The sequence below is a fragment of the Pyrus communis genome, chromosome 16 (assembly GCF_041283825.1).
Source record: "Pyrus communis isolate YQ-2024b chromosome 16, ASM4128382v1, whole genome shotgun sequence".
NCBI lineage: Eukaryota > Viridiplantae > Streptophyta > Magnoliopsida > Rosales > Rosaceae > Pyrus > Pyrus communis.
In genome coordinates, this window is record NC_142580.1 from 27,540,570 (window position 1) to 27,555,181 (window position 14,612).

Here is a 14,612-nt window from a genome sequence, read left to right on the forward strand (position 1 = left end):
AATGATTATGACTGATTTATTTTCCAAATGTTATGTATACTCTCTCTACGTGATCTAATCGTTGAAATACGATTTTAGAAATTTTTAGTCATACGACGTTTTAGTTGGCCTATTGTATTTTGAAGGGGACACATCAACATAAATGGTTATAAAGTGTAATGCTACATGTACAACGTACCTTACTATAAACTATATCACTAATAAAAACAAGACCAAAAAAAGAGGAAAAAGAAATATGATAATCACAATTACGTTCAAACAGTTTATTTTTAAAAGAAATCAATACGCCTGTCGTTGCCTTATTGACTTCGATATTTCGTTAGTATGATTGATACTATCAATATATCCTATTGTTGCATTAAACTTAAGTTACATGACAAATAATTAACGACATGATATCATTTCATTGAGTAATCAGATTAATCATGTGGTTAAGTTGTTGACCCAAAAATTTTCTAGGAGCCATTCCTTCTTTTTGGCTAATCACAATTCGACATTTTGTCTTTCTTCTTGTAAATTTGATAACTTATTTTTGTGGAGATAATAATTTTATTTATGAATCCCTCTATGGTGAATGACAAATAAGAACATAAATCTTTGCCGAATGTGAATTAAATAATACTCAACTCAAGGGATTAAAAATATTTACTTAAACATAAAATAAGAAAAACGAAGAATGATCAAGTTAAATTTCAAGCAACCAATTCACATATGCATTTAGTCAATGACACCACCGATCTGATAAGTGTGAGTTTCTTCTTGTGTCGATGGCATGCCAAAAATAAACGCGCCAACAGCCAGCAGGCGCGGGTAGGCCCACAGTCCGCGGACGCCTGCTAGTCGGCAAGTCGCAGTCGAATTCCTAATTTCCTACCACCAATGCGATTCTTCCAACGGCTCTTTCGCCAGCAAAGCGCCACTCCAAACCATATAATATACATACAAATACAAAACCTTTCTTTCTTAATCCAAATTAAAAGTCAGGAATTAAAACTCTCTCTGTCTGTAGCCGCTGGCTGGCCTATTCAATCACCCTCTTTACCCATAAATGCCTTTGCTTTCACTTCCAAATTTAACAAGCACACGCCAGTACACATTTACCTCCAAAACAACCATACAAACATCCCCAATACACAACTGAATTGCAGATTATATACACACACATTATATATCTAACATATATATACAGTCTCATATCACACCCCTTGTTCTATTTAGACTACTCATTTCTGCAATTTCAATGGCTTGCTTGGTCTTGCCAATTTCAATGCTGAAAAAGAGGTGCATGGGGTCACGGCTACATGGCTACCGGCCTTTAGCCGATGATAGGTTCGACGATTCAGAGAATCCAGTGATCGTGGTGGTTGGGAAGGAGAAGAGGGAGTTCTTGGTAGACCCTTTTGTGCTACAAGAGAACCCTTTTCGAGTTTTGATCGAGGCAATGAACAAGGACAAGAAGGTGGAGAATTTTGGTGATGGGAATGGTAAGGGAAGAAGTAGGATGGTTTTTGTGGATGTTGATTCTATTCTGTTCGAGCATATGTTGTGGTTGATGTATAATGATTGTTCTTCTTTGTTTGAGCTCAATCTTAAGGAAATTATAGACTTCTATGCTCAAGATTATTAGGCAGCTGATTATTAGTAGAGGAAAATATGCTGACTGATCTGTCTTGGTGTAAGAAACGTTTTATAATCTTAATAATACCTTGTAATACTTTGTTGCTTAAATTGTCTTTTGCAATTGTTTGCTGTATTCTATTTACGTATGCCAAAAGACCTAATCCTGGATATGCCGCTGGACCAGCAAAACATGAAATAGATGAAGATATAAGAAATTATATAAATACTGAAATAAAGAAATTGTAAAAATTTAATTGGCTCAACCAAGTATTTTGATAGGTTTTTTTACCAAACGCACAAAGGGCTTAAAAACACCTATAATACTTGGAAGAATGACAAAGATATTGTAGTATAAATGGTTTCTGCAAGGTCGTTATCCACAAAGATTATTAAATATTTCGAAACAACCCAAATTCCAATTAATTATTGTAAAGCAAAGATTTGGGATGATGATTTTATGACCTAATTTAATAAAAACGAATTTAATTAATGAAAGTAGACAAATATGCAATATTAAAGATGAGGAAAAGGAAACAGTTTTGTAAAAATCAAATTAAGAAAGCACCAGGGATCCACCGTCACCTTAACAATTCTATATAGTTCTCCCAATTACTTATGACCTATACATGCATATTTTGAAGGTTAGGTTTTCCTAATATATGCCTACTTGGACCCCCATAGAGTGTATATCAAACATGCAATCCGTTTGTAGTATTCAAATCAAATCTAACACTTGGTATTCATCCTAAGTGAATTTGCACATATTAATCACAAGAAGCCTTCATCAATTTCAGGGACCAACCACCGATCAAAATTGCATCAAATTACTTTTCTAAATATCCTAATGGTCGCGAATCATCAAAACACTTGGACAATATAAACCGGTGATTAATAATTCGAAAACCTGCATGCATATAATCATAAGCAAATTGAAAAGAAATTACATATTCTTGCTAAAAGGGAATTAGTTACGCATATTCATAACTAAAATCAACATGAATTGTATTGAAAATAATAAAGGATAGAAATGTAAAAGTCTGAAAATCCCTATGCTTGGCCAATTTCCTCTCTCAAAATCGCACGGATAAGAAGAAGAAATAGTTAGGGCCGACCAAGCTTATTTAACCTACTAAAATAAATCCTCCTAATAAAAAGGTCTTCCAATCGAACTAGGAAACCAAATAAATAAAATAAAATATGAAACATAACCCTAAATTAAAAGGGAAAATTCTCCTAAAATCTGCACAACCATGTTTTGGACCCATATCTGCTCCAAAACTAACCCAAAATAGCTAGATTAATTTAAAGCTTGGAATATTTTTAACACTTCTTCATAAGGCCACAAACCCATCAGAGGTCATTTGGGCTCCAAAACCTGCAATTAAGCCCAAAAACATCACTTTCCAGCATTGCGCATTGCTTCTTTATTCCATTGCCAAAAAATAACCGTTTGGTATAAAAATACCAAATTTTGATAAGAACAAGCCAAGAGACACACGAACGTCCTCTAATTTGAATCACTCTAAAATTCATCCGTTTGATCATGTTTTTCTCCAAAGGAATTCGAATGTCCCATATTTAAAATATAAAGCAAAGTATCAAAATTCTACCAAAATAATAACCAAAACATACTAAGAATAAGGTGAAATAGATAATATGAAATTGACTCATCATATTTCATTGATACGTTAGGAATATAAACAGTTTTCCTTCTACAATAGGCAATCCTACAATTTAGGGATTACAATCGTAAATACAAAATCAAGTACAAACCAATTACATGGAAACTTCCTAACTAAGAACATTGACTTTCTTGTTAAAAAAAAAAAAAAAAAGAATAAGAAAAAAAAGAACATTGACTTTCTAACATTTTCCCTCAAGTTGGAGAGTGGAGGTCAAGAATTCCCAACTTGCGTATCATAACTGAGAACTTCTCGTCTCGAATAAAGTGACAATTGATAGGAGCATATTTATGCAACTTTGTTATCTTATTTCTTTGCATTTACTTCGTTAATTTCCATTTATTTTGGTAATTTATGTTATTTTCGTATTATTGTAGGTCTAATTGGTAAATATGACAATAAGTAGCTAAATGGAGCAATTTGGAGTAGTTTTGGACTTGGATTGGACAACATGCATGAATAGCATATGGGCTGAACGTTTTTGGTGTTCAAATGGTGCTAGACATATGATAAAATCTGGAGAAATTAAAGTTGAGGATTGGAAGGCAAGGAATTATACAAGAAAGAGGAATCCTAATTGGAGAGGAACATTCTCTTATCCTATCCTATCTTGTCCAACATTATCTTATCTTATGTCCAGCTACAAGGAGGAATCCTAATCATATTCCAACACTTTCTACCTGATTTTTAGAGTCCTAAAATAACTCAAAAAGACTAAAACCATTTCCTCCTTGGATTCAACCATTTCCCCCTATATATATGAAATTCCTGCAGAGATTTAGCGTGTGCCGTACCTACCATTCATCCATTAAAGTTGCTAGAATTTTTAGAGTTCTTTCTATCTTTGTTTTAAGTTTCAATGTTTATTTTAGATTGCTTTTCAGTTATGATGAACATGTCTAACTAAGTTTCTTTTTAGTTAGAGGTGAATTCGAAGCATGATCACATGTTTTATATAAATTGATTACATCCAGTTATTGTTTCATAAAACATGAATGCGATTTATTTATTTGCTTTATAAAGAACTTATTCTTGTATGTTTATTACGGTGCACACTTAGTTTGCATGCAGGGATTTGATGCTAGAATATAAGGGAATTTCACCTAATCGTTATGAACTTATATTTGCAAGTAGTAAAAGTCACTAGTCATGATTGAGTTAAGTAAATTCTTGGTAGTAGTATCATGCTTTTCATAGTTACGAATGCTTTGTCAATGCTTATGATTTTCACAGAACTTAATGATCTTTGAGATGTATCTCTATCATGCTTTTCATAGTTAGGGAACTTGAGAAGAATAATTTGGTTGTGTCGTTGAGTCCAATTCAATGAATGTAGGAAAATTTGAGAGTTAATTAGTGTTGTTCATGGTTAATTTGGGGCATTGTCATTCATGGTTTATAGGAAGAATAACTGGAAATTGATTTGTATGCATATGATTCATGTGCGGAGAAGAATCCTTTAGCTATCCCTTATTCCATATTTCATTCACAACTTAATTTACTTGCTGCACTTTACTTTTGTTTTAATTAAATTCGTCAAAATCCCCCCAGTCATTGTTTTGTTGCTAGTTTAATTTAGTTTTCAGTTTTATAAGTTTAATTTGTGTTGATTAGCATACCTTCTAATCCCCGGAATAAAATGATCCCTACTTACTTGTACTACGATTGCATAATTTATAGGGTTTAATTTGTGTGTTAGTTTCTACCATATCAACAATCCATCTCAATATGTCATGTACTCTCATGAAAAACTGGATTTGCCGCTATATGTAAAGCCGTTTGGTTACCACAACATAAAAGTGAAGCTTTTGAATGAGGCAATCGTAAATATTCCAATAAAAATCTCCGCCAAGTAAGCTCACAACATGTACCTACCATTGCCCTATACTCAGTCTCGGTGGAGGATAAGGAAAATGGTCTACTGCTTCTTTGTGCGCTAAGAGATGAGAGAATTACCAAAAAAAATATACACAAGTCCAGTAGTTGAAACGACGAGTTCTGGGACAACCAGCCCAATCCAAACCACAATAAGCAAACCAAATTTAATTTATTATCAAACCTCCAAAACAAAATTATTGGCCAGGAGTAGATTTAAGGTATCGACCAACCCAGAGAGCTGCATCCACATGAGGCTGTTATGGTTTATGCATCAAACGGCTAAGAACATGCACGAAATAAGTGATATCCTGATGATAGACAGTGAAATAAATTAGCCGGCCCACCAAACGTCGATATTTGCTTGGATCCTTGAGGAATTTGTTTTTCCCTGAAAGTTTGACATCTTCCATTAGAAACTTCATTGGTTTAGCTCTCAAATAACCTTGATCTTAGAGTATTTCAAGTGCATATTTGCATTGTGAAATAAGATATCTCTTTTGGAATGAGAAACTTCAACGCCCAAGAAATATTTCAAAATTTCCAAATCTTTGATGCAAAAATTACACCAGGTAATTTTTTACACGACTCGTTAACACGACACATAAACAACACGAAAATAACGGGTTTCGGGTCAACACGATAACTAATCGGATTGTTATCGGGTCACATGATAAGAACCCATTAATAACGGGTATTTAACAAGTTTACACGAGGGTGACACGTTAAGAAAAAATTTATTTTGATGATTTTAATTTTTTAAACAACCAAAAAAAACTTATTATAAAACACAATAGCCATAGTGTATATGTATATATTGTATATTAAATATGTAATGATGTAAATTTAAAAATTTAAAATTTAAAATTTATTTATTTATTTTTATAGTGTATTATAGGCAAAGAATATGATTAAAAATTATAAAACTTATTAAAAATAAAAATATCAAGTAATTTAAAAATACCAAACACATTAAATAAAATATAGTTAATTTACAAGGGCGAAAAATGTGAAAAAACATGCAAACGCTCGTGATCACATTCTCTATGATTTGAGGATGGGTACATAATCATTTGAATTTTTAAAACCATACAAACACTCATGAATTGACACACCCCAACCAGAATCAAGGTGTGTTGGCCGTCATGTGAAAATGACGTAACCAAAAGTGCAAGTGATGTAAGAAAATTGTGAATAAATTAAAACCAAAGCTAGAACTTAATTAAACTAATAAAGTGAGTGCGCAGTAGTGGTTACCACCCATAATTACAAATACTCAGAGCATAGATATCATAAGGGTAAAGCAGTCGAACGAGAGAAGTACTTATTACACAACTAGAGATAAATTCATACGTTAAGATGGAGATATGTCAGAATCCACCAGCTATTCCTCATACGCCACCGAGATAAATCAACTAACTAGGACCTGGAGGGGCAAAAAACAGAAGGGTGAGTGGGCATAAAATAAAGGTTTATAAAATTCATTTATTTTCCAAGTATACTAACCCCTCGCTGTAAAACAAGTATAGTTTCCAAAATATCATACTATGTATAAGTATGAAAACAAGTGCATGCCGAATGTAAGTCCAGAAATATGCCATAGCGAAACATCATCAATAGCAATATAGATATGATCATGTGCTATAATATGTACTAACATGTCAGTTGGAGTCACCTAATGTGACCTTTACGACTGCACCTATCACTTATCAGTCTATGCTAACACAAGAGTCGGAGTCACCTGATGTGACCTGTACGACATGCTAGGTGTAATAATAAATGTTCTAGTGCTATAATCACGTGAAGCTTACGCTATGCGCAGCCACATACGAGTTGGAACTGCCTATTGCAGTCTGTACGACAGGCTAACACCTACTTGGATCCAATGTGAGAGTGTGTTGCTAGGAGGTGAACATACACGTGAAGGCTAGTCTAGCCTCGGTTGAGCACTCACCTGGGGTGTAGCAATGATGAGCAAACTATATGTACGCATGCCATAAGGATCAAACCAATTCAATTCACAACATAACCTTACCTGGACGTACCAGTGTGTCCTGTGGTACTTAGCATTTCAAACATTCACAACAATTATGAGCATGTAAAATGCATATAAATATGCCATGATCAAAGATATCAATCTCAACCACATAACAACATTTTTAAAATTATATAACTCATGGCATAATATGCATAAAACAACTTAAAAGCAGTTATGGAAAATATTAAGTTTATATATATACGAAAACAAAATGCCCACTCATTGGTATGTAGTAAGATCGTAGCCCCCTAATCTCGCTTGTCCACATACGTCCTCAGGGTAAGTTTCCCTTACTTGTGAAACAACTATTTATAATTAATTAATAGGACATATACGTAAAAACTAGGAAAAACTTCCTAGAATTTGCTCAAACAGAGGGTTTGAATATATGAAATCGATCTACTCGACGTCATGGGCCTACCAAATTTTTAGAATAATTTTTGGACACCAAACGCACCCTCACGCGCTGGCCAAGGTGCGGCCATACGCGCCAGCCACACGCAGCACGTGCGGTCCATGTGACTAACGGTGTTAGGAATATACTGTTAAAACCTTAACAAAAGTTAACAACGTTACCTGAAGCTGTTAGAATATTCTGTTAGGGTTGATGGAATATTTCATCGTCTTTTACGGTGGTCCTTGCCGGTCGCTGTCGTCTGCCTTGTTCGTTGCCGTCTGAACTCCCCGGAAACTGGAAAATTTTGCTGATTTTTGGAGAATTTTCAAACCTTTATAACTTTTCCATTTCTCAACCATTTTTAATGAAATTTATATGGATTTGAAGCTTAAGAAGAGTAGAACAACTTTATAACTTCCAACAGTCCAAAAGTGGACGGGAAATGGCTTGAAATGGCTCGAAATTCTCGGCCAAAACTTTGCTCCTCGAACTTGTGTACTTCCGAGGTTGTTTCTTCTTCAAAACTTGTCCTAGAAGCCTCGGGGAGTTGTAAGGAAGCTTCCCCCATGTCCTAAAATCTTGTAACTTGGCTGAGATCATGACGATACCATCTCGACCGAGTCGGAGCTTTCAAGTTGCTCCATGTTGACCACTCAAAACTCAATCGTTCAAGAATCAATTGGTATGGTTGTGTTCGTGAGTTCGAGAGGATCACGATGGTGGTGATTATTGGTTCAATCTGTGGAGTTTGGACGCCGAACCTGCTAGTTGCAGAGGGAAAAGAGGTTTCGAGAAGAGAGAGAAGATAGAGAGAGAAAGTGTGTCAGCTTTAATTGGGTAGAGAAATGGGAGTGGATTTCTGATTGGTTGCATGAGAGAGGGAGAGAAAATAATCGGTGCAAAGGTGTAAGGCACGGGTCACCCATTTTGAAGAAGAAAATGGATAAGGTTTGTACAGAAAAATCAGACGCAATCCATCCAAAACAGTGTTTCTAGCACTGGTAAAATTAACGCACACTCGTAACAATGAGTACAAATTAATTAAGATAGCGAGAATAATAATTTAAGAGTGAATAAATACGTCCACGTCACTTGCCAACAAGGGCAAAAACAATAAATTACATATTCTGAGAGAAATTACATAGAAAATTAGGGACAGGTCGTCACATGAATAGTATTTTCAAGAGAGTTCAAAATAAATACAATTCATAATCATTAATGTACAAGTTTGAAAAATGTGAAAGCATATATACATGCTCGTGATTTCATCCTCTATGCTTAGAAGTTAGAACCATGGTTACATGGTTGTTTAGATTTTTAAAACCCTCCAAATCTCATGAGTAGTGTTCTTTTATTTGAGTGAAAAATTAATAAAATTAATAATAATTATTATAGGAGTGGGAAAAATGTAAAAATAAACAGTCACTCGTAATGACAAGCTTTATAACTTTCGTGAAAGGGTCAACTCTGAAATCCAACACTATCCATAAACCTTAGATTTAAGCTTAACCGTCGATTGTCGTTTATATTTTGTTCTATTCACCGAATTTCATTGTTTGGATTTTCATTATTTATTGATTTAAAATATATTTTCTTTAACAGGTAATGGGTCAGGTCATATTACCTAATAATATTAATGGGTCAATTTCGGGTTGGGTCATATTACCCGTTTACTTTAATTGGTGTTACATAACACAACTCGTTAAGATGTCACGAAAACAACACAAACACAAAAAACACGATACGAATGTCAGGTCTAGCAAAAATGTTTTGTGAAGGAAGTTTTAGAGGGTTGATTGCACCAACATCATTGCCTGTAACTACAATATTGTCAACATATATCAATAAGGTTGTGAAAGACTTCCCTGAACTGCGGGTGAAATGTGAATAATCGACCTTGGAATGGGTGAAGCCAACGGTAATAATGGCTTCAATGAATTTGGTGAACCATTGCTGTGAAGCTTGTTTTAAACCGTAAAGCAACTTGTTAAAGTGACACATAAGATTCTCCCCTTGTTGATGAATACATGGACGAATAGACATGTAAATCTAAGTTGCCATTGAGGAAAGCATTGCTAACATCAAGTTGTTGAAGAGACCAATTTTGAATGGCAACGGACGTTGATCATCTTAGCCGTGGGAGAAAAAGTGCCATGATAGTTAATGCCTATAGTATGAGTAAACTGACGACAAAATGGGCTTTGTACTGTTTGATGAAACCATTTTTCCGGTGTTTCATTTTGAACACCCATTTGCAGTCAATCGGAGTCTTGTTATGGGGCAAAGTGGTGAGAGTCCATGTGTTGGTAGTAAGAGCATCAAGTTCAAAGGCCATAGCCTGGCACCAATGAGGATCAATACTTGCCTCTAAAAAAAAAGAAGGATCCACATCTCAACTAATAGAGTTAACAAAAGAAGGATGTTTCAGTGAATAACAGAGCACGAGGAACTAGCGGTGGTGGTTTTTCCATTCAAATTTGGTTGGGGTTTCGACAGGACGAAGTTCCAAACCTTTGAGGAATAAGAAAACTCTCGAACTCTGGTTCGATTTTAAGTGAAATCTTGAGGTTTCTCGTTGGGGACGATTGCTGGTCGGAGTCAGCCCTAAATCCTAAATCCAATCGTTGTAGTTAGCCATAAGATGACTGCTGGTCGCTGAGGGAGACTGGTTTTCAATGAGTAGCAGCGGTGGGGTAGGGTGTAGACAGTGGTGAAGCTAGGAATTGACGGGGGGGGGGGGGGGGGGAGGGGGAAAGTTAAAAGAGTGCAAGGTTCAAAAGAATAGCAACAACCAAATCCTTTATATAGTAAAGTCTTCCATAAATTTATCAATACAAACAAATTATAATTGTTGCTGACGAGGTTTCATATCATGAAAACGCCGCATAATAGGCTCATTATCAATAAAAGCAAATACATCTCTCTCAATGTAAACAAGCATGCTATCACTCAACCATTGATCTCCCATTTTGTTACACAATGGTGTTTTCACAATCTTCATAGCAGAAAAAGCTCTCAACACCAAAGCGGTTACAACTGGTAACACCAAAGTCAATGTAAGAAACTTATACACTAACATATAGCTTGCATACCTCCCGGTCTTCACCAACTCCTTTGCAAGATCACCAATTCCTTTCAATGATGAAAACTCACTATTCATCTTCATATCGTGAATGTAATTGTCAAGTTGAATTGGAAGATTCATGAGGTCCATACAATCAAAATCTTGAGGATAAAGTTGGGCTAGACGAACAATTTTTTCTTTGTCAAAATATGCAAAATTATTCACCGGACTCAAACATGCCATACAAAGAAGCAATTCGGTGTTTACCTCATTGAAGCGATCATTCAATTCCTTTAATTGCGTATCAAGGACTTGAAAATAAAGGTCCACACGACAGTAATGGAAGTTTGTGAGTCTTGGAGCTTTATGCCTTGATTTTCCAGGTACAAAATGCAAATCCTCCATGTTAGGAACGTCAATATCATGCTCTTGACAAAACTTTTGTACATCATCAAGCAAGTCCCCAAAGTCATCATCTCTCAAGGATTGTAGTCTTTGCTTGCATACTTCCACTTACGCCATCGCATTCACAATATCTTGATCTTTCTTTTGCAGAGCTTGTGATAACTCATTTGTAATTCCCAATATGAGTCTCATAAAAAAAAAGGTGAAACACAAAATCAAAAGTTTGTATGTCATGGAATAACGTACTTCACCAAAATTGTATTGGTTGGTATCATCCTTAATTCATTCAAGCACCTACACCACAGCTTCAAACATGACAATGATACTAACTATAGTACCATAATGTGAGTTCCAACGTGTATCACAAGGACGCATGAGACTAATTTCTTGATTTAACCCTCTACCCATTTCAAGATCACCAATATCAAGAGCTTTCTTACACGATGATCTAATAGTATTGACCAAAATACTAGCATTGTTGAAGAAAATGGTGACACCCTCAATTCCCTTTGCAATGGCTACAAGAGCTAGTTGAAGTTGGTGTGCAAAACAACGAACATAAAATGCTAGAGGATACTTGTTCAAAATCTTTGCTTTAAGGCCATTTAGTTCTTCTTTCATATTACTAGCTCCTTCAAAGCCTTGTCCCTGTAACTTGGACATACTCAAATCTGTTGAAGCAAATAATCTCTCAATGACCTCTTCAAGCGAGCTACTAGTTGTAGAGGAGACTTGTTGCACACCCAAAAACCTTTCAATTACTTCTCCTTCCTTGTTCACATAACGCAATACCACCACCGTTTGCTCTTTAGTTGAAGAATCACGTGATCCATCAACTAAAAGAGAAAAAAAGATGTACCTTCCATATCTTTAGTAATTGCACCAATAGTTTCAATGGCACAAACACGGACAAGATCTTTTTGAATATCAGAAGAAGTATACTTGAGATTGTTGGGAGCATTCTCAAACACAACCTTCTTAACTTTATCATTATGATCGGTAAGAAATTACATAAGCTCCAAATAATTACCCCTATTGCTCGATTTGAACGATTCATCATGGCCACGAAAAGGCAAACCTTGTTGCAACAACCATCTTGTGCAATCAAATGCGCCACACAATAAAGTGTGATAACTAATGCGAGCTTCATCAGTTTGCTTAATCACAAATGTTTCAATATGTTGCTTTTGCGTCATCAAATCTCTAGCCTATTGTAAAGCTTTATTATGAAGACTTCCAACACCTCCCTCATGATCTCGAAAATTTTCGAGTCCTTTCCTCCAATTTGTAAACCCAATCTTAGTGAAGACATCACTTCCGGCATTTCCCTCTTTATCAAAATCACACTTGAATAGATAGCAATAACGGCAAAATGTGGCATCTTTTACTATACTATACTCCAACCACTTAAAATTATCAAACCAACGGGTGACAAAACATCGATTGTTGCTAACTTTTCTGGGCATGATGTGGTCTTTAGGTTAACAAGGATTATTTTGGAGATAGTGTCGACGAATTGCTTCACGATAATTAGGTGGATAATCAAGCATTCGACGTCTATGTCCAGGGTCAGGAGGAAGATTAGCCAGTATTTCATCCAACTCAGTGACCTCACTTTGTGGGGAACTACCTGGAATACTTGAAGAAGGAATATTTGGAATATTCGAAGGAGGACTACTTGGAATATTCAAAGAAGGACTAGCCGGAATATTTGAAGGAGGATTTAAGCACTGTTTCTTATAGTATCGTTCCATTATGTAACTGTATATGGAAAAGAAAAAAAAAAAGTCTTAGACTCTTAATCATGGAGTAAACTATACTATAGTCAATATGAGTGCTAACTAATTAAATCAACAATTCAATTAATCAACACCAATATTCATATAAATTATTTAATACACAAAAATTCAACTCATTAATTAATATCAATAATCAATAATCAAGAATTTAATTTTTACTCTAGACAATAATTTCATTCATCAATAATCATTCATAGGATTCATATTTATACGCAAAAATCAATAATCAATAACTAATTAGTGTATTACTCTATGATTCTATATTAATTAACTAAAATTTCATATTAATTAATCAATTAGGGTTAGGGATAATACAAATTAGAATGTTAAAAAATTTACCTAAAATTGAGAGAGAAGTGGAAAACCAACCAACAGTTGGCTGCTAGAGGCTGGCAGTGGCGGCTGGCTCGGCTTGAAGGAGAAATGAGGGACAACGGAACGGAACGGAGGGAGGAGGGCGCTGAAAACTGCTGCTGGGATTTGGGGGGGGGGGGGGGGCACACACGGGCCTTCTGATTGGTTTTAAAAAGGGATTGGCTTTCAAAAAGTGAAGACTCATTTGAATAATGGAAGGCACGGGAACAGTGGTCCCCTTAAATTTTTTTTTTAATCAATTGAAGGAAATGGCGTCGTTTGATTAAGGAGGTTTTTTGTTTGTTTTTTTTTTGTTTTTTAATACAAAATGAAACGGCATGCTGTTTCATTTAAGGGATTTGAAAAAAAATAATAACATAAGCTGCTTCACAGTAGCAGCAGAAACTCAAGCCCAGAAACCGATATGCAGTGCAGGTGCATCCATTAACTCCGACGAGACCAGAGGGGCGGAACGACGCTCCTGGACTTAATTTCCGGCAAGGGGAGGGGCTGTCACCCCTCCCAGTCCCTTTGTAGCTTCGCCATTGACTGTAGGCCTACCCAGGTGATGACCCAAGCTCTGGAGGAGGAAGATGCCAGAATCATTTTTAGACCTAGGGTTTGGAATAATGGCAACGGCTCGGCTCGGTTCACATAGCTTTGTATGTGGCTGCGCTACAGCAGCGCGACTCGGCTTGGCCCGAGCTCACGGCTTCCAACCGTTGTTCTAGCACGATTTTCACAAATTTTTTTTTGTTCCTATTTGTTTCTTATTCATACAGATACAATTCACCACAATTATAAAGGTAATAATAATATAATTGCGAACCATAATTTGTGTGAAATATATAATTTGGTAATTGAAAATTAGTGTTCATGCTCAATGGTGAATGTTTCATGCAATCAAGTTGAGAAAAAATATCAACAATTAAAACCAAATTTTAGAAGAAATTGAATTGCAAGAATAGATCTTATGAACTAGTGTGTAACATAATTTTCTTAATGCAGCATCACGGATGTGCTTATAACGTATTATGATCTAATTTTTTTAGAGGTGCAGCAAAGAAGAGAGAGACTTGAGATTTTTTAGGGATGTGTATTTCTCCTTCTTTTCCGAATTATACAAATCCTAAGAAAAAAATCACTAGCATTTATTTTCCAACAAGCACAAATTTATAGAGGATCCGTTGCCACGTTTAAAGAAAGAGATTCCTTCGAAGCAGCATGAAAGTGAGCAACTGAGTACTTTTGGGAATCATCATTGCTGCACCCATTAGGTTGTCGTAAATACCACCTTAATTACAATTTAAAGCAATCCATATGTACTTTATTTTCATTTGATCAGTGTTGTTTATTAACTTAATACATTAATGGAAAT

General features: G+C 35.5%; 1 protein-coding gene and 1 pseudogene across 1 annotated transcript; one reads left to right on the forward strand and one right to left on the reverse strand.

Annotated features, from left to right (window-relative positions):
- The first annotated feature begins 956 nt into the window (after nucleotides 1–956).
- Nucleotides 957–1,728, forward strand: LOC137732912 (uncharacterized). Its single transcript, XM_068472161.2, has one exon. It carries the CDS (start codon nucleotides 1,241–1,243, stop codon nucleotides 1,625–1,627), a length of 387 nt encoding a protein of 128 aa, XP_068328262.2. The 5' UTR covers nucleotides 957–1,240; the 3' UTR covers nucleotides 1,628–1,728.
- A 9,745-nt stretch (nucleotides 1,729–11,473) lies between these two features.
- Nucleotides 11,474–12,835, reverse strand: LOC148690229 (uncharacterized; annotated as a pseudogene).
- Between the last annotated feature and the right edge of the window lie 1,777 nt (nucleotides 12,836–14,612).

What these genes read in the sequence shown, in the direction of transcription:
- LOC137732912 (XM_068472161.2), top strand. Translation starts at nt 1,241, where the DNA reads ATGGCTTGCTTGGTCTTGCCAATTTCAATGCTGAAAAAGAGGTGCATG.